This window comes from Rhamphochromis longiceps, linkage group LG6 (assembly GCF_057381845.1).
Source record: "Rhamphochromis longiceps isolate RC_006_pf linkage group LG6, R_longiceps_female_GT1.1, whole genome shotgun sequence".
NCBI classification, from domain to species: domain Eukaryota; kingdom Metazoa; phylum Chordata; class Actinopteri; order Cichliformes; family Cichlidae; genus Rhamphochromis; species Rhamphochromis longiceps.
This window is the reverse complement of record NC_140562.1, coordinates 21,750,348-21,778,133: the sequence shown is the minus strand read 5'-3', so window position 1 is coordinate 21,778,133 and position 27,786 is coordinate 21,750,348. Positions and strand designations below refer to the sequence as shown.

Sequence of the window (27,786 nt, the reverse complement as noted above, 5' to 3'; positions counted from 1 at the left end):
TGGTGTACATCAAATGAGGAGTACACATAATTCCTTTTGTATGTGTTGTTGAATGCCCAGGTTTTGAGACATCACCCTTTAAGATTCCTGCCACCATCCTATTTCACCCTGGAGGACATTCTTCATGTGGGCCTCAAACTTCAGAAAAATGACATTTAGCTTTCCAGAAGCACGATCAATGAGCGCTGACAGCTTAATCACTTTATTTTATCAGTGGTCCTAAATACATTCTTTAAAAAAACAAAACAAAATGAAAACAAGATAGGTAAGTACGGTGACATGTAGGTTTAATGTTGGTCCGCAAACAGAATTTCCATTAAAATATAATTAAAAGTTAAAAAGTGGTGAGTTTTTAATTGCGAAACTACTCCATATGTGTGTGTGGTTTGTTTTCTTTTATTGTTTGTTTTTGCTTGAAATAAAAGCTGCTGGCACGCACACGCTGACATGCTAGTGCAAACAGCCACATGTTAAAATCCCACATCACTTTGTGAGGGTGTACCTTTCCTTCTACACTCTTATGAAACTTGTACTGTGTGGTATTATTCCAACTGCTCGGTTGTTATTTTAGCTGCACCGGACAGGAGCACCACTACCAAGTCTGGGGAGAGAGAGAGAAAGAGCACAGATTACTAAATGACTACATATACTGCAGTCAAGGGTCAAAGTAACCAGCTTCCTTTATTCTTGTTACAATAACAAGTAATTCTTTTTATGTGGACACTTGAACTGTTTTCAAAAAAATCTCAAATTCAGTTCTTATTTAGGTTTGTTTTTCTTTTTCTTTTTTCCTCCAACACTGTACTTCTGTACTGTATACTGTACTACCCTAAATTTCAAATCAGAAATATTACTTAAAAAACTCAAATGTAATAAGTAATTATGAATCTTCTTCTTTGTTTGCAGCTGATTAAGCTACTAAGAGTCAATGTCAGCTATTATAGCTACTCTTTTCACACTGATTGATTGACTGCAATTCGTGCACATCATAACTTGACGACGCCGTAGTTGTTACTTGGCAACCAATTCACATATTTCTACAGAAGAGTTCTTCTTCACTTGATTGGTGCAATCTCCTTTTTCTCTAGTAACTTTCCAGTTTGAAGCTAAGTAGTGTTTACTCAGAGCCCAGTTTGTTTCCCAAGCGATGTTTATGAACTGCTGATTTTTAAAGCCCAGTTCATGTTCTGTAAAAGTTTTATGTTCAAAATCAGTGCTTCTTAAACAATGGTACTAATAACCCCAGAGGTACTGTAGGCGATAACGCACGTATTTTTCAGTTTTAATCATTGAATCTTTGACGCTGTAAAACCTCACAGGGGACACGATTGTAACTCCGAGCAAGTTTAAAATATTTAATGAATGACAAAAAAAAGATACAAAGTTATCATAAGACCTCGTTTTCAAAATGCAAAACAAACAAGCGTTTTTCCATTGCAAGTTTGATGTTTAATAGTTTAGATACTGACGATGCAATGCTATATTTGTAGGCTGTTTTTATGACCAAAAATACATCCATCCAATTCAGGATTGTGCATTTTCAGAAAAAAAGGTCTGCTTTAAGTAAACCACTAATTATTCCACAACCCATTTACTGTGCAGAACTACTTTAATTTGACAGGGAAATCTGTGATATTATTAGTTTAAAAACTGTTTAAAATATTGATTTATTTTTTTTTATGTTAAAAAATAATCATTATGACATTTTGTCAGAGACATAACATTTTAATCCTGACTGTTTGAGTCACGATTCTACCGCATGTGTACTGCATGATAATAAAAGTGGCTCTGGTATCCTTTATTAAATTACAGTGCTTAACAGAAAATCCCTTAACCCACCCCATTTTCTACAAGGTACTTTTTTAAAATGTAGAAATTCTCTTTTTATTACATGGATTTTTATTTAGGAACATGATTTTAAGACTTCTTTCTCCACTAGGAATCATTTATGAGACACTTGTAAAGTCACTGGGAGCTACCTGCTGAAATTTGACAGATTACCAAGCAGTGAAAAGCAATAACAACCTTGTTTGTAATCATGTACTAAAAATGTGATATGCCTTGTAATCATACCCTGCGAATGTTACATGCCACACATCTAATACACCTTTACCGAGGTGTTCCGAAATCACATTACTCGATCTGCTAAATGCGGGGGGCTCGTGTTGAGCAGATACATTTGAGTCCCGTCAGGTGCAATGGAGCTGCTATCAGAAAGCAGCACTGATGACACTACTACATTAAGCAGCTGTCCACTCCCATGATCATTAGCGCGATATGGATGCAGTGGAGCAGTGAACAGGATGCTGGGGTTGTTACAAAGACAGCTCTCCAGGGGAAGAAGGAAGGGAGATGAGTCTAAACAACATCAAGTCACTGCAACCCTCGGAGACAGGGTCAAAACTTTTACAGGCACAAAACAAACATACAGATTGAATTCTCCCAACATCTTTCCATGATAATCAAATTTTATTTCACTCAGCTTCTGCAAATACAGAACTAGATGGAAGTATCATGGGAAAGTGGCCTTTTAGGTTTCAAATAGAAAAAAAAAAGAAAAACAAAGTGACAAAGTGACTTACATTTAATGCCAAACTGAAATTTGAACTCTTCACTTGCTCAGAATTGTACGCCAAGAGGTAACGACCCTGTTTCATGTAGAGAAACTGAAGCGTGTTTGTTGTTGTAAATCACAAATCTCTGTTTAGCTTTGCTTTCACTCACTGATTACTTCCATTTTCGCTGGTTTTTACTTTCACTTTTACTTTGCCGTTTGGTTAGGTTTAGGCACCCAAACTACATGATTAGGTTTAAACAGTTTTAAGTTTAAAATATTCCCCATAAAACATTAACCCTGCACATTAAAAAAATATGGGTAACCTCAAGGCTATACACAAGATGCCAGGGGTCCCGAACAACTGTCAATATGTTAGAAGTTGGGCAGTGAGAGTTGTATTTGAGGATCTGAGCATGTAAACAAGCCAGCTACAGTCATACTGAAGGTAATTTCTTCTTCTTTTTCAAAACAGCACTTCCATCTTTTAGTTTTTGGCGATATGCTTAAAGTGATTTGACGAATTCATAGCTGTTTAGAAACTAGGTGTCAAGTCAGATTCATGTAGACACAACATACAAGCCTCATAGCCTGAAACTCTGTTGACCCGTTCATACCAGCACTGTTTGCTCCCACAGCTCCTTCCCGTTATGTGTGATAAACAGATGTATTTCTGTGATTTCTTTAGTAACAAAAAATAAATGCTCTTCCATCATTGATAAAGCTAAGAATAGCTTCTTAAGAGTATGGAGCTCTTCGAAATCCAAACCTGTGAATTTGGAGGTTCTGAAACTTCAGTAGAGCAAGCGAAACTTTTTATGAAGAAATTCACTTTAAAGTCCATGCTTGCCCAGATAAAATGTGTTGAGGTTGTTACGACAAAAAAAAAATCTGATCGCCCGCACTCAATCTTCCATAGGTACAGTACCTGTCAACTACACGTTGACACAAATATGTAATCGGCCAATCACATGGCACTATCTCAATACATCTAAACATGGTCAAAACAACCTGCTGAAGTTTAAACTGAGCATCAGAATGGGAAGAAAGGACATTTTAAGTGACTTTGAACATGACAGGGTTTTTGGTGTCAGAATGGCTGGTCTATTTCAGAAACCACTGGGATTTTCCCACACAACTATCTCTAGGGTTTACAGAGAATGGTCCAAAAAGATTAAAATACACAGGGAGCAGCGGTTCTCTGGAAGAAAAGTCCTTGTTGACATCAGAGATCAGAGGAGAATACCCAGACTGCTTTGAGCTGATAGAAAGGCATCAATAACTCAAATAACCAGTTGTTACATCCAAGGTATACAGAAGTGCATGTCTTAATGTACAGTACATGAAGCTTCGAGGCACATGGGCTACAGCAGCAGAAGGCCACACCTGGTACCAATCCTGCCACTTCAGAACAGGAAACCGTTTGCACCAAAATCAGGCAATAGGAGACAAAATGTTGCCTGGTTGGATGAGTCTTGATTTCTGCTACAACATTTAGATGGTGGAGTCAGCATTTGATGTAAACAATGTGAAAGCATGGATCTGTCCTGCCTCATATTAACAATTCAGGTTGTTGTTGGTGGCGTGATGACTTTTGGGATATTCTTGGTAGACTTAGAGACCCACCTTCTGATGGCTGCTTCTAGCAGGATAACAGCTCATGTCACAAAGCTCATATTGTGACATGTGTCAAATTGTGTCTTGAACATGACAATGACGTAACTGTACTCAAATGGCCTCTGTGGTCACCAGATCTCAAACTAATAGAGCACCTTTTGGATGTGATGGAACTAGAGATTCACATCATGGATGTGCAGGCAACAAATCTGTATCAACTTTGTGATGCTATCATGTCAATTCAGGACAAAATCTCTAAGGAATGTCTCCAACACTTTGTTGAATCCAGGCCATGAAGAATTAAGGCAGCTCTGAAGGCAAAAGGGTGTCCAACCCCAGAACTAGAGAGGTGTACTGAATAAAGTGGTTGGTAAGAGTACTGCAGGTCTGTTTACCGCAAACACCAGCATCCCCCTGTGAAGATGAAAGGTAATACTTTGGCGCCACGCCTGATCAAACAATTGCAGTTTTGAGAGTTATTTGATTGGCTAGCATTTTATAGTACAGAAAATGCCATATTTTGCTTACTGTGCTTTGCTTTCATAAGATATGCAAATGTTACCTTGCTAGTTAGCAAGGTTAGCCGTGGCAGCCTTGAGGACCAGACCTGCTCTGAAACTGTGACCATGAAACACAAATTCCACGATGCTTCAAAAGCACACACACACCGCTAAAGATAACCGCTCATGAGATTAAGGGGGGAAAAAATTCCAAAACTGTTTAAAGTTTGAATGACTGTGTTAGCCTTTAGCATTTATCAAATTGTAACTTAGCGATGTAACCTTGCTCTCTGAATATTCCCACCATCTGGTCAATGAGGTGCAACTGTGGTAAAATAGAGTCTCTAATTAGCTTTATTCAAAGTTAAGTAAGGGATTAACAGATAAAAATCAGAGGTTGCTAAAGATTATACCGGAGAGAGAGTGGGGGGGGGGGGGGGGGGGGGGGTTTGCCATTGCTGTTGGGTTCCATGACCTAGAGCTATGATGTAAGAAGACCAGGGGAAAAGATGTCTATACTTATTAATCCAAACTTAGTATACACCTAGCTAGTGTATAATTTCCAAAAGCATATGTTTGTTATTGCTTGACGGTCTCCGGTGTTTTCCACTTAAAAGCAAAGTCACGCAGGGAGTAATTATTTGTGACGTGGAGAAAGATTCAGCCTCCTACCACACATGTCCTCAGATACACTCCTCAACATTTATGCATGGTCCCAGGAGCTCAAACGTATGACTTCTTTGTGTGTGTGTGTGTGTGTGTGTGTGTGTGTGTGTGTGTGTGTGTGTGTGTGTGTGTGTGTGTGTGTGTGTGTGTGTGTGTTTACTGAGCTACGGATGGGTTCCACCTCAGAGTCATAGCTTGAGTGAATATTCTTAGCACGATGGGACAGTCCACAACACAGTGCATCCCTGTAGACCTCTGCCCTGCCTGCCTGTACCCTCTGATTTGGACAGAGGGCAATCAAGCAGACCCAGTAAACAATACACAGTCAGGCCCTGGAAAACCACAATAGCTCCTCAATGTATTCCTCTTATATCACTAGGGACACCAGTGTTTGTCCAATCACTGTCGGAGTCAAAGAGAGGCAGTATGGAGGGACTATTAAAACGATCAAGGGTATGCTATTTAATGGTCAGTGGAAGATAGACGGCAAAAGATGACATGCTATACAGTGCTTTCATAGAGCTTCTTAGGGATCAACCATTAGAGTGATGGCCCATGGGATATATGTATATATATATATATATATATATATATATATATATATATATATATATATATATATATATATATATATATATATATATATATATATATGGAGAGAGCGAGAGTCAGAGGCTCCTTTTCACAGGCATTTTCTTGTTTATTTTATCCTGGAAATGCCTCCAGAGATCTCAGTGCTTTCTGAGCCAGAGCCAGTAGGCAGGAGAGGAGGGGGCATATGAGGCCCTTCATGTGGCTGCCCTGAAGGGGGAAACTCCCCAACACTTTTAGGACATCACACAGTGAACCTGTTGGTACAGATAACTTGAGACATGCTCAAAATATCTGCACAAACTCTGCAACATACAGAATGGACTTTATGGAGTCCTTTGTGACAAAAGTGCAAAATCATTGAATTTCTACTTCACAGTGCGTAGAAACCACTGATTTCTTGAAAGGGGCTATAACAAAAGGTAAAAAAGAAAAAAAAATCCAATCCTGACATTATTGAAATAAACCACGCTGACTGTAGAACATGGCATGTAAACTGACAATGTCAAATGGAAGACAGACTAATGGACTTGTGATTGGGAGGTTGTTGGTTGAACATCATATTAAGAAAGGTTTAAAATTATCCAATACAACCTCTCGGCAGGTCATATTATTAACTATGATAGGAATTAAAATATTTGGACCACAGCTAATACAAAAGGTTAACTGGGGTACAGAAAACTATTTGACCTTTTTACCTAGTTTCTAGTGTCCGACATGTAGTTTCCTGCATTCTGGTGATATTTTTGAAAAACAAACATGTACAAAAACAGCAGCTGAAAAAAAGAATCGCACAGTAGCAAATCTTTTCTGGTTTTTGCTTCACTTCAGTCAGTTTGTTTATGGAGCAAACAGTTTGGTTTTGCTTGCTGCCATAAGAGGAGTGCAAGAAAGATACATTCTTTTCTATGCAGGACTAGCTATAGCAGTGACTTAACAGAATCTGTAATGTCATCTCCAGACAGAAGAAGAAATGAGTGTTCCTCTAACACTACTAACTCCTACATTGGCAAATGATTAGGCTGCTGAAAGCGTCTCATTATCAGTATTTATGAGGGAGTGCACCAGCCGGAGTAATGACAGCTTTACTCTAAAGTGGCACTCTCTCCTTTCCCCTCTTTCCCTCTCTCGCCCTCTCTCTATATATACAGGACAGATATATATTGTGTATATACGGATAGTTTCAGATACTTTCAATGTTTTTTTGATGTTAACCAATACACAAAATTGGTCTGAGACAATAATTTAGACTGGGAATTTCACTCCATCCCAGACAACCCTGTTCATGAAAACCACCAGGCCACCAGCTAAGTTTGTAGGCTAACCCTATTTGTTGATTAACCAGTAATAATTGAATAATTAGAAATTTGGTCACTGAGTTCATTTAGGAGTAAAGTACAAATGATTAGTTGCTATGATTAGGAGTGACTGTGGCTCAGGAGGTAGAGTGGGTGCTCTGCTGATCAGAAGGTTGGTGGCTCAATCCCTGGCTTCTTAAATCGGCATGTCAAAGTATCCTCGGGCAAGATGCTACCAAACCTCAAGTTGCCCCAAATGCATCCATCAGAGAGTCAACATAAAATGTGCTTAGGCATGCAAAAACCACAACTGTTTGAGTGTTCAAAATGAGTGGGAAAGTGCTATATAAGTACAATATAATGTATTAAATCACACTGAAACTTGTGAGGCTTGACATAGTGACAATAATTTGGGGTCTTATCTATATTATGTATTATATTCAAAGCACACACACACACAAATAAATAAATAACAGGCCACTTCCCCTAGCCATCACTCTTGAGTGGGAAACCTTGAGATATGGCTCTCTATCAGCAGATATGTTTTCATTTCAAAGAGACAGTTCACAGTTTTTTAAGTAATGTTGGCAGTTGGCTTTTTGACATCTCTATGAGTACTACTGGTCTGCGTTCATTCTCTTAAGATCCTCCTATGACTCAACAGTGGTTGGAGGTGGCAGGATAGTCCCTCTTTAGCACGTCCATTGACACATTCATAGCTACGGGCATTACCACGACTGGAGCTGGCAGCTCAAACTGATACAGCTCAGCACCAATACGGTGTTCATCCAGACTACTATCTGCCTTGGGCGATTTGGGAGAGGTATAAAGTCCCCGAACTTAAAAGACCCCTCAAGGTGTGTTGTGAGTCTGTGTTACTCACTATTACTCTCTTTGCTGGGGATGTCCCCCCCCCCCCCCCCCCCCCCCCAACCTCTCCTTACACCCAGTGTCAACCTTCTGAGTGCTTTTTAGCATTTTTCTTTGCAATTATGCAACTTATGGAGTTATGGTCAAAGATGGGGTTGAAGTTAGTTTTTACAAAAAATTTTATGGTGAGTCCTGGCATTAATGCAATGTTATGACTGCCTAGTGCTCTGAATGTCAAAGTGAAGAAATTCAATGAAGCGCAGGTAAACGGCGGGTTTTAAGCCAGTATTATAATATAATAGTCATTCTGCGACACTAGCATGCAGTTTAGATTTCAGGTTAGACACAACTTTGTGGACATCGGTGGTAGATGTGTATGTTTTTGCTGATCTATGTATACCTGTTACATAGCAAGTTTTTTTTTCAACAGCAGTTGCATATGTTTTTCCTGTGTTTACTTGTTTTAGATGCTAGGTACAGCATGCCAACTTCATAACTATCACTTACAAGCAAAAGCTGCCTCCAATCTTAGACATGATGACAATGAGTAAAAACAGTCACTGCACTTAAGCTAGTGAAGCCAAAACGCCATTTACATGTCAGTGCGACTTTTTGAAGCTTTTCTGGATGCACTGGAACACAAAAAGAAAAAAGGCTAAATGTCCTCTTTCATCCAAATACCAGAGCTGTGCAGTACCTCAGCGTTCTTTGCCTGTTGGGTCTCAGTTAAACTTTTTCTGATGAAATGGTTGAAAGGTTTGGTTTTTTTTGACAAAGCTTACAACTCTATTTTGGACTAATATGCCTGACTTAGAAAAAGTGGCTTTTAACATCTCCATCTTTTGTCTGCAAGCCTGAAGAACACTGTGTTTATTCTTGAAGTATAAACTGAACCTAAGGTCTCCTCCTTTGTCAAAAGTGGTTTTATTGTGGACTGTGAATGCAACATTATAAACAAGGTTAATGATAGTACTTGCACTGTTGCATTAGGACTATAAAACGATTATTTATACATCGTAACCTTTCTTAATGTTGAGTAGAGTTATGTGACATCATCAATATGAAATGCTCGAAATGAGCGTACACAAAAATGAAGAAAAAGATTACTCTTCTACATCCACAATTCTATTCAACATTTTATTTAGCTACATTTAAGGAACATTTTTGGGAAAAATCAGTATTTTGGTGTGGAAAAACTCAACAGATTCCCAAAAGTGAAGAATAGACTTTTTAAAATTAAACCATTTGTGTGCAGACATGGGCTAACATCCTCCTCGAGATCAGTCAACGCGTCAACTTCTTTGTCAGGAGCTTTAGCTCTAAACTAGCGAACTTGTTGAAAATCTGATTTCTGTCACAGATACATGCTATCTCTGCACTAATAATTTTTTTCATCTGAACACCCAACCCGAGAGACTGAGGAGATTTCTTATTAGTTTGGATTCTGTTGCCTTGAGGGGGGAGAAAGCGATGAGATATTTGACCAAACGCAGAAACCCAATAAGGGGCCATCGATTAGGAGGGATGAGCACCATATTGGACACACAGGTGGCAACAAAGAAATTAAAAAGCTGCAACAAAGAAATGGAAGGAATCAAAACTAGGGCACCTTAAATCTCTTTGCAGGTGAGGGGTGTTTGGGCAGCCTGGAGATAAAGTCACAATAGTAAACTTGCATGGATGGTGAACTATAGACTGAAAATAGTCTATTATCTGATGATCTTCAGGAAAGTGATAAATCTTTTATGTTCATACTCTTCTGTTTATAGAAAAAAGTTTGCATATTTTAAAGTATTTTGGTTTTAGTAGTTAGAGTTTGACCAACTTCTCACATGCCTGCAATACTGAACTTAAAGTAAATTTGATTAACTCAGTGTTCACTTAAAGCTATGTATATTTGAAATTGTATTTCTCATTTATTAAATTAATTTGTCTGATTTATCAAGCTAAACACTTTTCATAAAGGTCATTGTCTGGCAGAGAGAAGCAGAGAAAAACGTGTCATAATATTCTGCTTCTTTTTTTTGTTTCTTTGATACTATATATAGAAATTCATCTAGCCAGTTCAAAAACACTGCAGAACCAGTACTTCTGTAATGAAACGGATTTTCGACTGTGTTGTTTTCTTCACTTCAAAGTGGGTTAAAGGTCTGCAGTGTGTGCCATTAGTGCTACAAACACAAGGGAAAAAAATGGTTTAAGACCACAGTATAACCAAAATTACTGTGAGTGTGTGCAATGAACTTCCAGTCTCCTGCCTATGAAATGAGTGCTTCGAAGAGGGTCTCTGTCTTCAAATCAACTTTGTTATTTCAAGAGGACAATAAAGTGGTAATAAGATAGAGTCAGTCTGCGATCAGTTGGCAATTAAATTGGGTCTTTTTGTGTTGATACTGTAATAAGCTGTAATAAATCAGCAGTAATTGCAAATATGTTGCCATATGCATACATAGAAATTCACATTAACAACTTCACTCAGAACCTCATAGATTTGAAACAGAAATTTGGAAATTCCTCCAGAAATAGTGATATAGTTGCTGTAGGATGGTAATTTAACTGAAAAATGGCATAGCCACTCAGCAACCTTGCCCTTATATTGGAATATAACCAGAATATAACCAGCTGAGTCAAGTCACCTGCTGCGGAGACGCATCACAGACGAGTTGCATTAATCAGTGTAGACTGACTCAAATTAATTGCAAAATGTTTGAAATCTGTTTGCGTTTGTACATTTAATGGAAATAATTTGCAAATCTTTGTCAATTTTTCCAAAAGTGACTACAATCAATTCAGACCATCATTGCTTGCTCAAAGTTTGACAGCCACTGGACGACTGGTGCAAACCTATGATAGCCAGAGCCTGAGGATGGTTGCCAGTTGGGCTCTGCAACAACTTGAAATCCCCACCAAATGTGAAAATATTCGCTGATATCAAGGGGCAACTACTGCTTTTTATGTCATATTTTCACTCCAGTGTGACTGAGCCACGAGTTAGTAGCAAGTTGTTATTAGTGCAGTAAACCTTAGATTTTGTCTTTCCAGGTCAAGATCACCTTTTTTGAAGATGCCATACAGTAGCACAAAATATGTGCACACTACACACTGACACAGTACTGCATTACGCCATCAAAGCTAATATCCACCTTTTTCTATTCTGTCAACATACTGCTATGACAAATACCTGCTTTTATGAATTTGTTCAAACAAGTGAAGAATCAGAGTCTTACATGAATCTGGGTTTTTAAGCGTTCTGGTGTTACGCAGACACTTAACATGCTTGGGTGCAGTCAAACTGCTGCTATTTCCAATCATTTTCATGTAATCAAGAAATATCAGGGACACCTGGTCTTATGATGGCTTCTCCTTGAAAAGTGAAGTCTTACTAAATGCTCAATGCAGGTCTGGAATTTCTTATAGTCTATAGCCAACATCTTCGTGTTGAAAAGTGGGGTAAACACATCTTATATTAATGTTTGTAGTCTAAAAGACACTGTGACCAGCCAGTAGAGCTCCATTTAATTTAACGGCATCTCCTTGTAATGAAAGCCATTGAATGTTGGTCAAGGCTGCTGTAGGAAATGCCTGCCTTGAGATTGTAACAGGCAATGGGCAGCTTGTGTGCTTTAACTGATGATTATGAAGGAAGTTTGGATGTAATGGTTATAGAATAATGGCTTTCTACATGCACATTTTCTGGGGAAAAGAAGGCTCGACCCTGAAAACAAAAAAGGAGGAGGATATGTCTCTATAGCTTTCATCAAAATGGTGGACAATGGATCAAACAAAGCAACTGTGTAACCCTACAAAAGACCCTAAAATGTAAAATCTAATTAGTTCCCAGAACAAACTCGTTGCCTTAGAAAAACTAAGCACAGCTTAGTGCCCTTACTTAAGTAAGAGCAAAGAAAGGAACACAAGAAGAAAAGGAGTCAGCCAAAGGTGGCTATGTGATAGAAAACAAAAGTAAAACAAATGTGAACCATGATGCAGAGATCTTGGGTGACTTGAAATAGTTCAAAAGCAACTGTTACACATGCCATTATTTCTAGTGCTCCATCAATATTGCGACCCTTAGACCCTTGGAGAAGAAGCAAATGGATGGATGGATGATGGATAACAACAATAATACCATTCTATATGCAATACTCTTGGCTTTCTATGGGGGGGGGGCTCTCTCTTTGAAGAAATGTGCACAGTAACTTTTACTGGACATCGATATTGACCACATTATGTGTGCAAAAACCGTAAGGAGGAGACAAGCAGAGACAACTTCACAGCTACTTCTCATAGTGGCAAGGTTGCTTTTTGAATACTGTCTATATTTAACTTTGACAAGAGGGAATGGGTATGTTTGTGCTGTAAATACTAAGTGTGCAGGGGCTATAATATGAATTGGCTGCAACTGGATACATGTGACTAGGGGGCAAATGGATCTAATGGTAGTCTTAATGCTGGCCTTGAATAATGAGGCCTTTGTCTAATAAAACTGGAAAGCCTCCAAATACCTATAGGGACCTCAGCTAGTTAGAGCAATAACAGTCTATCAAAAGAGAAAGCAAAGTGATTACTTAGAGGGTAATAAATACAAGGTTCATGCTGAGGAGGGACTGGAGCCTAGAGTGCAAGAGAGAAAGACAGAGAAGCAGACAAAGTGAGACAGAAAAAGGCAAAGAAAGACCTTAGAGTATGTATACATTTATATATATACCTGCAGTAGGAAAATGCACATACTGCAGGTATAGTCACTCCTTAACCTTACAAATTTTTCAATAACCACAATGTTGAGATAGTTTCACTGAAAAAAAAGTGCAAGTGAATTGAATGTATGAGGACCTTGATCACTTTAGAGGGGACAAGTATGAAAATAATGAAGAATTAGAAATAAAACTTCTGAACAGGTAAAGTATTTTTTTTCTCCGGGATACTTTGAAAACTTCTTCCCACCTCACATCCTTTGAAAAATAGTTTAAAACTCAGCTGAAATGTGCTACAAGAAAGGACCACCAAACAAAGACCACAGTCAAAGCCACTGAGTGCATTTCTATCGCGGCCAAGGGCAAACACTTCTCTTGAGAAGGAACATGAAGTTCCAAGGAAATATTGTCCCTAATTCAAAATGACAGAATAGAGTTCAAGCGCAGATGTCAAGATTGTTTTGAATTTGAAGAACAGCTTAAAATCCCATCAGGCACACTTTGATTGCGTAAAACAGCCAAAGCAAATTGGGATCCCTGGCTTCAGCGCTTTCAAAAAAAGTTCCTCGCTGTCGACCGTGAATTCACGGGGTGTTTTAAATGGTGAGGTAGTGCTGACCTGGAGGAACAGCTTTAAGGCTGGAGAACTGGACACAATAACACCACCATCAATTACAGCCCTGAGAGAGGAAAGAGAGAGTCCAGTCAGAGAATTAGAGAGATGTGGAGCAGACAGGTGGATCGACAGCCTCCAGGCGGAGGGAGAGGCTGGAAAAAAAAGAAGGATGACAGAGAGGACAGAAGAGAGACAGACTGCTGGTCGCTACTCTAACTAAGTGACGAGATGAGGGTAAAGAAATAAATAAAGAGTCAGTCACACAGAGCGAGTGGCGGCCTCGGGGGGGAGGAGGAATAGGAGCAATTGAGTGACAGAAGTGAGAGATGGGCTTCATCAAGACTGCTGCCCGATGGTCAGGGTTCAGGCTGTTGTGCCATTGGTGTCCCTCTTTCTTCCTTTAGGGTCGGGGAAAATGTGCTTGTGTGTCAGTGTGTGTGTGGGTGGGTGCACATGGGCGTACTTGCTCACTCTCCAATGACACGTGAGCAATTCATCGCCCCCCTACGAGAGCGACCAATGCCTTAGCACACTACACCAGGCCCTGATCCATTTTAGCTAATGTATTACTGAAGAAGCATCACTGCCCACTGCTGACTGCGCTGGACTGACCTAAACACAGCTTTACTGAGCTTTGCTGAAGTGCACCGGGTGTTACTAGAGATGCTTCACAGCTTCCCTCGCAGCAGATTCAGAAGTGTTTCCTGAGTGCGTCTGGAGTGCACAGTGAACAGAGCATGCCTTGGTGCATTTTGCGTAAAGTTTAGTTTGGTTCGATATTTTATAAAATTCATATGAACCTATGCGGCCCAAAGAATTTGTGGATTTAATAGCCTTGAGAATGGAGATTTTACAGTGTTACCTGAACTTGGCTAAATAAAAAATTACAGCAGACTGGAAATCTGATGAATTTGTTCTATTCCAACCCTGTGTCTGAGTAACTGCAGGGATGTGCAACTAAACTGAAGCAGAAAATGTACTTTAAAGGAAATATATTTCATTTCATTTTCATTGGTTAAAATAATTTAACAAAATCTTGGCATTAATGCTTTAATACAGCGGTCCCCAACCCCCGGGCCTCGGACCGGTCCGTGAGTTGTTTGGTACCGGGCCGCGAGAGTTGAGGCTCAGGTGTGAAATGTATAGTTTTCAGGGTTTTTATTGGTTTTCAGCGTTATTTTGTTATCGTTTTTATCGTTTACTCGGTTTTCCTGGGTCTTTTCACGTGTGTTATGAATAAATTTTCTTTTTTTCGGTACCGGTACTAGTTTTGTTGTATTTATCCGCGACACCTTAAAGGCCGGTCCGTGAAAATATTGTCGGGCATAAACCGGTCCGCGGCGCAAAAAAGGTTGGGGACCGCTGCTCTAATATATATTTTGTCATTTCAAATAAAGTAAATAATGTATTTCCTCACATCTCCATGATACTTTTTTACTGTTATGTTTCCCATTGGCCACAAAAGAAATCCACACAGTGGCTTATACTGTGTTCTTTCATTGGGCCAGAAACACCTTTTTAAACTTGGAAAAGACCATAGCTCTGGTTAAAATAAACACTTTGTTAAAGGACCTTTGTTTGAAGCTTACAGTAACAAACACACTGGAGACAAACTATGAACTGTTTGGAATTGCAATGTTGTTGCTTTTGAAATGGCTGCTTCAAAGACATCAACCAGGTCTCCAGGTCATAGTCAGTTGCGTTATTCAAAGTTGCTTTGGTGATAAAATGGTAAAATGGCATAGGCGCTCAGCCGTCTTGCTTTTGCATAGGAATATAACCAGAATATAGCCAGTTGGCAACCAACTGTTCTCTATGCAAAAAAGGCTTATGGCAGATAAGTTCACTGGAGCAGACTGACTCAGATTGACTGCAGTGTGTTGGTGGATTTATAAAATGTATATAATGTATAAATAATTTGCAAACCTTCAACAATTAGTTTCTCCAACCAGCCCGAGACTGCAATTGTTTGGGGACAGGTTGCCTCCCACCTTGTCAAAGGGGGTGTGTTGCACACTAAGCCTCTGGTTGGTCAGTTGGTCACTGCAACTTACTGAAATCACTCGCCAAATAAGAAAGAATTAAAGGAAATCACTAGGGAACCACCAAGTTTTCCTAGCTGCAGGGAGGTCACTGACCATGTATCCATCCACCAAAATGTTCTCACTTTGCAGACCACTGGGGTGGCAGTAGCTCAGGCGGTGATTCAATCCCCGTCTGCTCCAGTCTGCATGCCAAATGTCCTTGGACAAGTTACTAACCCCAAGTTGCTCAGATACGTCCATCGGAGTATGAGTGTGTTTCAGTGTTAGATATAAAGCACTTACATAGAAAGAGCATAGAAAAAAGTGCTTGTGCGACTGGGTGTGATTGGGTGAATCAGGTAAGTTGTGCAAAGCGCTTTGAGTGCTCAGAGAGAGCAGAAAAGCGCTATCTAAGAATGATTTTATTTACCATTTACATACAAGTACAACCTGAATGTGTTTTGTTAAAATAACAGAAAATTGTGCCATTTTGAATACAATAGATAGATGTATAAAGTGTGAATTCTCAAGCTGATGCATATTCCTCTTACTTCCTCTCAGATGAAATGACACAAATTATTGTTGATAGATAATTTATTACTCAAACACACATTCTCTTTAAATTACTTAGTGTGCAAAGAGCAGAAAAGTGAGGGTAGAGAGGAACCGAGGAGGAGAGTGAGGGAGACAGGGCGACAGACAGGAGAAGGAAGGGAATGGGGGAGGGCACTGGTCTGTCCTTCCTTGGGGACCAGACTGCCCCTCCTGCTTGCCCATTAAAAACAGAATTCCTCCACAAACTGTTTGTGTTTTCAGTCCAACTCCTCCAGGGTGCTGCTTGCCACAGCACAAGACGAGTGTCCTCTCCTTCTCCGGCGTCTCCCTGCTCTGCATTGTAGCTAACATTCCCTTCCCTGTTCTGCTGGAGACCAGTCTACTATCAACATGTGGCACATGTCCTTGACAAGTCAAGAGGACCCTTCACCATAGGAGTTGGGCAGCAGTGTCAACCACGCACCCCATATTTCTCCCTTTCCCCCTTGTTCTCCCTTACCCTGCCTTCCCTCATTCACCCTTCCTCTCTTAATATTGAGTTGCCAGGGTAAAAGGGGGCCAGAGGAATCTAATAACTGTGACAGTGGGGCTTTTTTGGCATTGTTCCTGAAGCTGTGCAGACACACACAGGGCTGTCAGCTGGCTCTAATGAAAGGTTAAATGAATAGGACAAAGTGACAGGAGGTACAATAAAGAAACAAGAAGGAGGAGAGAATGTGTATGCAAGCATGTGTCCATGTCTCAGTGTGACATTGTCTCGAGGGCGGCCTCCTTAGTAAGGAACAAGGACGGCCCCTCCACAGTTTTGCAATATTCAAAACAGATTGGTTTGCGACAGTGCATGTGCACTTTTATGTGACTCTGTGCTGTGTATGCGTGTGTGTGTGTGTGTGTGTGTCTGTGCCTCTCCCACCAAGACACAGATGCTGAAGAGGAATTCCAGCATGGGGTTCTTTGATAAATGTTAAGGTCGCTGGCTGAAGGGAGGGATGGAGGCTGGATGGGGAGGAGTGGATGGGAGAGCGGGTGTGGTGGGGAAGAGGCAGAGGGAGTGACGAGGGGGGACGCATGTCTCGTCTTGTGCCTCTCCCTGCCTGTGCCTTGGTGGAATGCAGAGTCACATGAAAGAGGCCCTCTTTCTCTCTCCCTCTCCCTGAGACTCGTCTCTTGTATCTGTCTCAAAAGCGCCACTGTCCCCCTCCTGACACACTACCTGTCAGCACATTTCTCCTCCACTCCAAAAACACCCACAGCCACAAACACATGTGAAAACACACACACACACAATCATAGACTGTACATGCAGGCAGAAACACATACAGATGTGCCCTTCACACACAGTTAATGAGTGTTAAGTTTCCCTCAAACAGGAAAAGTGAACTAAGACAAACAAACACACAAAATCCTATCATCCTGAGACCGCTTAATTACTATGATTATCACCATAAATAGCACTTTTGTCACCAACAATCACACAGTAGGACTTCTAACATGTCATCCAGGTTTTTGGTGATGCGTTGCAAAGCGCGCTCAGCTCAAAGGGCTACAGCTTAGTCAATGAACCCTAAAAGATTGTGACAGAAATTGAAATACTCATACAGAGTTAAATATTTAATGTATAGCATCAAAATAAATATTCTTTCCTCCCAAATCACAAGATTAAAAGACAGTACAAACTAATCACTACCTTGACAAGTCTGTAGGAGGTACAGTTGGGGTGCACAATTATGGCCAAGATTATTTTCAGCACGGTTTTCTCTTTGTTAACATCCCATGAGCTGAATCTGAAGTATTTCTAAAGAATGACTGATGATCCACGTCCAGTGACAAGCTCTTCACCTTGTCCTGTCCCAGATATTTGCTTTCTTGTTTTATATCTGTCTTTTTATGTTGTGTTGCTCATCCAGACTAGTTGTGCAAAACTTGCCGCTGTGAGGTGCAGGGAACAGCTGTGATTGGTGCATGCAGGCATGTGGTCAGGCACTTAATTGGGGAGTGCTTGATTTATTTTTGCTTTGCATTCTATAGGCAGGGCATGCATTTTCAATATGGCTCGATCGCGGGGAGCTAAAATTTTGACTGACATTCAAATTCGATTAACTATTCAGCCCTAAAGTATAATGTATAATTGTTAAATATAGGTATATAAGTTAATTAGCTAGCTTATATCGCTATCTATCTATCTATCTACAATTACACGCGTATTTTATCCGTAACAATTCCATCTCCCACCAGCACATAATATTCTTTTGCCTTCAAAAAGTCAACACAAATGACTTTTAAATAGATAATTTTCTGTTGTCACACTGTAAACACTACACTGTAAGCATATATAAGTTATTACTAAGAAAAGAGAACTGTTTGGGTTAAAATGTGCACTCTTTGATGTGGCTTTGTTTTGGATTCAAATTTCTCTTTCATTAGGGTCAGAGGTTATGGGTTCAGTAATAATCACCTTGCCGCTGAGAGGAAAAGTGTCTTTCAAACATGCACACATTCATAAATTGCACACACATAAATTCATAAAAGCATTCAAAACGTAATTGAACACATATACAATGCACCGACATCCTTTGCTGATTTTTATCCAAAATCAAAGACATAGAATTATATTCAAGGCTAAAGAGTCCAAACTCTGCATTAAGGCTTGCTAATAGAAGCTAGATTATACATTCAGCCTACAAGGTTACCAGTGTGTCTGAAATATTATCAATATATTCAAGTGAGAATCATTGTCAGAAAAAAAGCCTGCCAGAACTAAAGTCTCGAAAAATCAAGGTGATTACGGCTCCCTTTGGCCCAGAATATATGGATTTACACACTAGTTAATACACACCGACAGAAACATACACACACACACACACACACTTAAGTTATCTATTTTTTTTTTTTATCTCACTAATATGAGAACTAAACAACATCCAGATGTAGGATACACAGCTGACTGTTGCAATAATGTTTTTATGGAAAAGGCAACAAAGTACTTCCATAAAACAAAATGCATATTACTATTACTATTACTAGGTAGATAAGATCCCAGAAGAAAGGCCTATGAGCTTTTTAGATACAGGATTTCTCGCTTTGAGTTAAATGGAAATTGTAATTAATGACTGTATCGCTCTTACACAAAGAAAACGGCTTCTTTATGAGTCACGCCAAAGTATAACTGGGAGAACACCCAACCCTGAAGCATCTTGTTGCAACAACAGTTTTCACTATAAATACACTGCTGCAGCGCTAATATAACATCAGCAAAATGTGGAGGACGCACTTTTGACTTTACTAAATCTAATTCTTAAACATGTAGAGAGTAAAGGGACTTTTGCAAGACTTCTTTTCATTGATTTTTCTTCGGCTTTTAATACAATACAGCCCCATATTTTAATTAAAAGACTTTTAGAACAGTTTGAAATCAGGAAAAACCTGGTGGGCTGGATTTTAGATTTTTTAACTGACAGGTCACAAAGAGTGAGAATAAATGGGGTTCTGTCTGACCCAGTGTTCTCCTCCACAGGTTCTCCTCAAGGGTGCGTCCTATCGCCCTTATTATTCACTCTCTATACAAATATGTGTCAGAGCAGACATGAAAACAGGGCCATCATTAAATATGCAGATGACTCTGTTATTGTCAGCTTACTGAAAGAGGGTGAAACTAACCACGGTCCAGTCATTGATGACTTTGTTCAGTGGTGTGAGGAGTCTTATCTCCAGCTGAACATATCTAAAACAAAAGACATGGTTGTTGATTTTAGGAAACAACAAAATGGGCAAGCAGTCACTTTAATTAAAGGTCAGAAAATAGAGCAACTACAATCATATAAATATCTTGGGACCATAATAAATGAAAAACTGAACTTTGATCAAAATTGCAAATCAGTTTGTAAAAAGGGTCACCAGCACCTTTATTGCCTTAGGAAACTTGTTCATTTCCACATTGACCAAAAAATTTTAACTTTGTTTTATCGTTCTTTTATTGAGTCTGTTTTATCCTTTTGTTTGGTGGCATGGTTTGGTCAGACCTCTGTCACAGAGAAAAACTCTCTAAATCAGATAGTGAGATGGTCCAGTCGTCTGATAGGTGAGCCACAGTCTTGTTTAGCCTCCCTGTACTCTAAGCAGGTACAGAGGATGGCTTTATCAATCCTTAATAATGGTTCCCATCCTCTAAGGGGTGAATTTCAGCTTCTTCCCTCAGGACGGAGGTTTCTATTTCCGAGATGCAGGACAAAGCGTTATAAAAATAGCTTTGTCCCCGTTGCTGTCACTGAATTAAATAAGAACTGTTTTTGATTCGAAATATTAAAGTATGTGTCACAGTGAGTCTTATATATTTACTAGGTATGTGTGTTTTTAAAGGGATGTCAAATGCTGTCATTTTTCTGTAAAGCAAATTTACCTTGCCTTTAGGTATAAATAAAGTTACCTTACCTTACCTTACCTTACCTTACCTTACCTTACCTTACAATCCTGTTAAGTCTCTGAAATCATATTTTAAACTGTATATGGTAACGTTGCATCCAGTAAAATCAAACGTGCTGGTATGTATTTGTTTACTCATTGATACTTCCTGATGCTCACTATAAGAGTGATGATAGTGTCCAGGATTTACACGGTTATAAATTTAGTGAGACACGTGGTGACAAGTTTCAGGCTGTCACTGGTGCACACTGAACGATCACAAGATATAATCTGTCAACAAGGACTCGTGTCGTAATGAGCATAATGGCAAAAAAATGAGTGAGGATGTTTTACTCTGCTTAAATAAATTGTTAAACAACACTGGCCAAGTACTTTGAAACAACAAAATAAATAAAAAAAATAATGGCACAGTAAAATGAGCTGCCTCTACAATGAGTCTGTCATCTTTCCAAGAAACTCCAATATCACTGTCTTGGATTCAGCTGTGAGGTTGGTGTAGCACCACGTGAACCAATTTTCCACCTGCTGCAGGTTCTGCTTAGATCTCTAGAGAAGTGGACTGAGATTGCCAGTTTCTCTCTAGAGAAGCAGCTAAATAATACTGAGGGATACCACAATAGCAGCCCGGCTAGCGAGCTAGCCAGTAGGGAAAACACAACTGTGACTAAATCCTGAAAACAGCAGAAGGAGGACTGTGCCCTGAGAAATAAATGTTACATGCTGTTGTTCCATTTCTAAAACACCGCATCACACCAAAGACCTTATAATGTGGACAATCATAATCTGGCATATGATCTGCTTTTCATATAAAATCATATAAATTTTTCATTACAAAATAATTTTTAAAATGTATTGCTGCTGACCAGTTAGGCCCACTTCATCCCATCTAAGTCCATGGATGGACTCCAAAAAACATGACGTGATCACATCACAGTCTGCATGACAGGGTAAAGGGGTGCAATGAATTCAGCATATAGACACGGAGAGGTCCCAAGTCCACTTGATATAGTAACAGGCAACAAAAAGAAACCCAAAGGCACAAGTTCTCCTTTTTAGAGCAAAAACTGAACATGAAGTTGGTACACGATCTGGAATATTGTGCAATTAGAAAAAAACATCAGTCAAAACTTTAAATAAGGCTGCAGCCCAGCAAAGGAGTTGCTGCATATACACTGGAGCATGTCTTTAGCCTGTCCAAGCCCGCTATTTTAAAACAATGATAAATGCCATTCACAGGAAGGAATAACAGTAGCTGACCAATAAAGATTGCTCTGGTGTAAAGAAGTCTGAAGAAGAAAATGCCTGGAATGAATTGTGGAGTTTACTTTGTCCATCCTTCAGTCAGTACATAAACAGATTTTAAATGAAAGAATTCTGGATTGAGAACCAGAGGAATCATTTCAAAGGCTATTCAGGTAAAAAAAAAAAAAAAACATTGTCAGGCACAGTTACTAGAAAAAGAACTAGACACTCACGGCAATAATTCCAAAGTCAACATGCTACGTCTCAGTCCTCAGGAATTTTTCATGAGCCACCACTTATCTTGTCATATCAGATTTCTTCCACCAGCTTTTTTGGAGGGAAGAGAAAAGACACCTTTAGGGCAAATTATTCTCTTCTAATCAAATCACTCTGTATGGCCTGAGGAGATCTTTCCATCCCTTTTTGAGTCACTCGGGCAAAGGCCACTCATGCACACACCCAAAAAAAAAAACGCACGCAGTCATTCAAAGGAACACTCACTTATTCGCAGCAGCAGTTTGTCGTCTTTTTATCTGAAAGCAAGAAATGAGACTCAACAGGAAAATAAAAAATACAAGAAGGAACCGAGGAACAAAGCGGCGTCTGGAATTTCCATCGCAAGTGAAATCCCAGATTTTCTCACTCCCTGTTCATGGAACAAAATCGAACAACTTTATTCTGGAGTGCAGTCAGTGCAGAAGGGAGCTATAAAATATAAATTATACCACATAACCCTATACCTCCCAACTGAGCCATTTGGTTACAACTATACTCCTGTTCGTTACACAGGTCCAGCGTCTCTGCTATTTCTATAGCGTCGACACGAATTATATCCCAGCCCCACTGAAGAACGTATGGATTACAAGTGAAAAGTAATTTCCCTACCGATTGGACAGTTGCCACCAAGTGACACTGAGGTGTTTATTTTACTCAGTCGCTGGTAATTAGTTCTGGACAGAATCAATTAAGGCCACCTCAAATTACATCTGAAAACCTAAGAGTTATGACTGCGCCTCAGAGGGCAGGAAAATGTATTAGGGTCGCTGTGCCAAATGTGTCCTATCACAAATAAAGACAGAGTGAGTGAGAAGCTTCCACAAGCACTCAGTGTCTTCATGTTTTAGCACACGAGTATTCCCCAGTTCTTCCTGTTTCCTTACATTATCGCACATAAGACGTTTTAACATTTAACATTCGAAATGAAGCCTGTAGAAAACAAAAAAAGGGCATTAAAAAAATGAATGCATAGAAGTACAGGTATCAGGTTGCGCTTTGTAGATGGGAGGCCGATTTTAATCTGATTAACTTGCCATTTCCAAATGTGATCCGTTTTGTCACCGCAGAGACAATACCATAATTGAGCAGACTGAAACTCTTACAGCTATCAATCTGCGTGATAGTGTGAGACTAAACACATCTTAAATGCTCGTGTCATAACAGCTGTTCACCCTACTCATTACCTTTTGCTATTTATGTCTCCTTTTTTTTTTAAAGTTAGGAATCACATGAACACAGACCAAATTTCATAATGTTTTCACAAAGGTAAGTGTGTGAAGATTCGGTTCCTTGCTTTGTGTGTGCTGGGGTACGAAAAATGGAATTACGTCTCGCATATGTATATTGTTTTAAATCAAGTATGTCTCACGCTGTGTTCTTTATTAAATTAGGAGCCCTGCGATCCAATTTGTTTCAACATTTCACTGTGTCTCTGTTTTAGTCGCCAAAGCTCACAGCTTAGGTTCTGGTGTCTTGTTTAAAGATTTCCATCTTAAGGCATCCCTATGCATGTGACCCCCCCCCCCCCTTTCAAAATATTACCTTTGCTGTCACTGCCAAGACACACTATCAGTCACTCAGGAGATTATCGGTGATGGGAATGGATGGAGAGTAGCAGCGCCATATCGGTACCAGTGACCCACCTCTGAATGAATAAGAACAGTGCAACAATCCAGCTTTGACGCTGCTGAAGCATCGCAGAAACACTCGTGGGAGAAGATGGAAAAAGTGCTCTCTCTCTCTCAGATTTGCTGAATATCTTTACCTGTTAGCATGAGTGAAAGTGCATATTTCCTTTCATCTAAAATAAATGCTGTTGGTTTTTCTTCCTGATCCGCACTTACACATATTCCCCTTCACTTGTGCCTCTCTGAGGTTAAGCGCTGTACTTTCAAACGCGGCCTCATTACTAAAATTGTACAGAAAAATATTTTGGGAAATTATGGTCAAGCAGTGATTATCTCTGTAAATTCATCAATTGAAATATAGGCATAAGCAGCTGCATAAATAGGAGACAGCAGCAAATGCATAAATGCACCGAGTGGGTTATCAGCAGAGTCTTTATGCTCTTAGCACTCATTCTTATTAAGTGAGGAGGCAGGGAGTTAGAAAGTAAGAAAGCCGGGGGGAAACAGTGAGGATGGAGTTGGTGTGGAGGGGTGGGGGTGTGGGGTGTTCTCGTTGTGAGGAGTAATCAGAGGAAGCCAGCAGGGGGGACAGGGAGGGTTGGTGGGGTCAGAGCAGAGCACCACTGAGCAGCCTTTCTCTTCATTAGCAGCCTCTCTAAGGGGGGGCGTCACAGGCCTACCTGTCCAGCAGATTATTGAACCGACTAACCAGTGGCACCCACCCCACACACACACACGCTCTCCCCTCTCTGATTCTCACAGACCCAGAGGAATCACGACCTAGCTGCAGATCCTTTGACAACTTTAACTTTTTCTTTAACCTCACGCAGCAGAAGTACAGGCTGGTGCAGAAGGGAGTCTGTTTCCTGCATATTAAAGGACATGTACGACGGTGTTTTTCTCTAATAATTTTTGAGGATTTTTGTCTTATAAATGTACTATTTTTTTTTTAATTGTTTCATTCAAAATATGCATTTTATTTGCTAAGCTGATTTGTTTCACGGTGGCTTTCACGCAGTTCTGAAAAAGTCATAATTATCCGACACAAAAAGCACAAGACAGAAGCATTTCGAACATGATGAAAATCATTAGCAGCATTTTAACATCTGCAACTTATGTGGTAAAGGAAATGTGAAATTGAACAGATCCCCACTCGGTCTGGCTGAGAGACAGCAGCACGGAGATAAAAGTAATGAAATGACACTGCAGGAATGTAAATTGGCATTCTTCACTGTAGTAGCAGCACCAGCTCATGAAACATCCTTGACACACACGCACACTCATACCAGGCCAAAATACTGTTAGGCATTAATCTCGCACACATCTCACTGACGAAAGTGTGAAGGTACTTTTAAGTGGGAACATTCATCTCAGTCACCCTCATTGTTTCTCGTTTTCTACCCCTCACACACTCTCTCTCTCTCTTTTCCTCTCCTCGTCTTTTGAAGCGTTCAGATATGTCCAAACTGAAGTGTCTTAAGCTGACTTTGAAATTCAAGCTGGCCGTCTGCTTGTGTTTCAATGAGTTTGTTTTTATGGGTGAACTGTAACACAGGGGCACATAAACAGTGGGGATGAACTAGTGTATTTGGCAAAAAAAAAAATTTAAAACACACACACACACACACTTTACAAACTCTTAAAATTACCTAAAGGTTTTGGCTGCGTTGACATAGCACAGGAAAACATGTTTGTTCCTTAAAGGAGAAGGAATTGTGCAGAAAAATTGAAGCAGGATTTTCAGAAGAGGGTTTTTATGAGGCCTAAGAAAATTTACTTTCCAAATTTTAGACCCAGCTGAGGTACAATCAAGTGTGTCCACGTTGATCTAAAACAACACACAGTTTTTATGAGCCCCTGTGTGTCCTTGATGTATGAAGAAATTGCACTGAACTCCACTCCAATCAAGGCCTCAATACCAACTGGTATCAAAGTGGCTTATACATAAATATCATGTAAACACTTTAACAGTTATACAATTTACAGCGCCTGGATTTTTCCTGTCAGACGCCACCTAAAAGTTTTTAATTTGTCTCGCAGGAGCAGAGAATTATGAAACACTTTCAGGCAAAAGCTTTAAATAATAACAAGTGAGGTTAGATTTTGTTAACTTACTTTTTAAGCCCCGTTTTTTCTTCAGGATTTGAAAGGCTCAGAAACGCAACAGTTGGTGATTTTGTAAGACTCACAGACGAGGAAAAGGTAAAGAAAAATTTATCTAAACAAGGTTAATACATTTTTTTCTATTAGTTTTACTGACAAATCTAGCAAATACGTCATATGAAGCAAAGCAAACAGGGGGAAATATATGACTTCAGCAAAACTTTTTTTTTCTTCTCTCGTCTGACCAGCAAACAAGTTAATAAAAAGTTACAGCTCCCGTGATTTGTCACACCGATGTGCCATCTGAAAAACTTCAGAAAGTACACGCAGAAAAATCATATTTACCATTGCTGCATGTTGTATCTGACAGACCCCGGGGCTCCTGGCACTTTTCAAAGTTGGCGTCCTCAATAAAGTCTGATTTCGCCCTCAAGTGGGGAACTTTCTCCTCTTCAATCCAGTCCGATGTATATCTTGCGATTCACGCTCGGGTTTCTTTTCAGACTCAGCAACGATGTTTTTTTCTTGACACTTCTAGGAGTAACACGGGGAAACGAGCGCTCGCTTTTTCATCCCGAGATTGAAAGCGTCCCGACTTGAGAGAAAAACGCGCGTCGTTTGGGTACGGGTCGGTCTCACGGAGAGGAACGCGCGACCACGACACTCTGTCGCCTCTCCTTTCCCTCAAACCGTAAACTGAAGTAATCAAGGAAACTGCAGGGATCACTGTCAGCCAGAAGCCGAGTTGTAACTGCTTGCCCTACCTTGATGAAAAAAAGAGAAAAAAAAAGAAAAGCTTCCTACACTTCCCCGGTGATTTCCTTCTGCAGAGTCAGCACAGCGGAGAGCTCGGACGGTCAGGGCTGCTCTGTTGTGTTGGGTGAATTCAGATCAGTGTTTTACACGCCGTGTGTGACTGTAACCCAAGTGACTGCGGGTCCACGGAGCTTTTGTGCCTCATGAGTTGATTTACAATGTTGTGCCAGCATGAGGATTCGCTTCGTCGTGCAAGAAAAATGTGCCAAAAACCCTTAGCCCCAAGATAAGAAATCGTCAGAGAGGCGTATTAAAAGCTTTCAATATTTGAGAAGCAGCAGTGATTCAATGATATTTCTTTTTCTTCGTGTGCATTTAGATAATATATAATGTTCTAGTCTAAATAATACTGCCGATTTTTAACAGTACTGTCAAAAGGGGGAGTTCTTCAGATCAGGCTGAAGGAGCAATGCATTAAACAAAAAAAAAATGGAAAAAAAAGAAAGTGATTTTGAATGCTGTATCAGCTCTTTAGCGTCGGACACAGAATTTCATGTTATAACAAGAAATCTTCGCCCTTTTTTACTTTTTTACTTTCTGTTCTCTAAGGCAAACACACGTGCGACCCTGCGCTTGTGCGCGCGCACGCGTGTTTGAAGCAGTTTGAAATAGTTTCCGTTGTTGCCTTCAGCAGGGATGTGACACTGATTCCCTGAGCTGTCCCTCAGATCCCTCAGAATTAGGCGTGCTCATTAAAGTTTCATTGTGCACTTGTTTTTATGATGATTTGCTCAACATTTGACTAAGACATCTGGAGAGTGAAGACTTGAAGGAGTGAGGGGTGTGTGTCTGTGTATGAGTGTGTGTCTGAGGGTGTTGTGTTAGTTAGAGGATAGAGTGGAACAGAAAAAGAGAAACATTCACTCTCATCGGAGTGACTGCCTGCCTGCCTGCCTGCCTGCCTCAGCCCGGCTTTCCGCTGGGGTGAGAGAGGCAGTGGAATCCCAGGGCAGTCATTTCTATCAAGTCAAGCGTCTGGAAGCCCCACTTGCATGTTTGGTCAAGGGGTAAATAATAGATCAGGGATTAGGCTTGTGTAGAATTCATTCCAGGGTAACAAGCTACTGAGGTCCCAGGATATGCATATTCATTCCTTGGCCAAGGCCGTGGGAGAGCGAGGACCATATGCCTGTTTGTCAGAGGGCTTAGTTTGCTAATTAAATGAGATATTACATACTTATGTGAGCAACAAAACAAAAAGCCTTTAAAGGATTGTCCAGAAAAAAATTGTGCTTGAATCTATTTTGTGTTGACTTCAAGTGCTTTGATGTTGCTTTAATTTGACTCAGGAAGTGTTTTCTATTTCAGAGTGTTGAT

At 40.0% G+C, this 27,786-nt stretch overlaps 1 protein-coding gene across 4 annotated transcripts in view; it reads right to left on the bottom strand.

The window, feature by feature from the left end:
* Nucleotides 1–26,518, bottom strand: part of bnc2 (basonuclin zinc finger protein 2) — a 174,338-nt gene extending 147,820 nt beyond the window's left edge. For 2 of the 4 annotated variants that reach the window (XM_085409718.1, XM_085409723.1), the window contains exon 1: nt 25,999–26,518. In XM_085409718.1, coding sequence (XP_085265844.1) covers nt 25,999–26,001 — 3 coding nt within the window. In that variant the 5' untranslated portion in view covers nt 26,002–26,518. The remainder of the gene's footprint in view (nt 1–25,998) is intronic. The other 2 variants (XM_085409720.1, XM_085409722.1) reach the window with 1 other exon arrangement.
* Nucleotides 26,519–27,786: the final 1,268 nt, after the last annotated feature.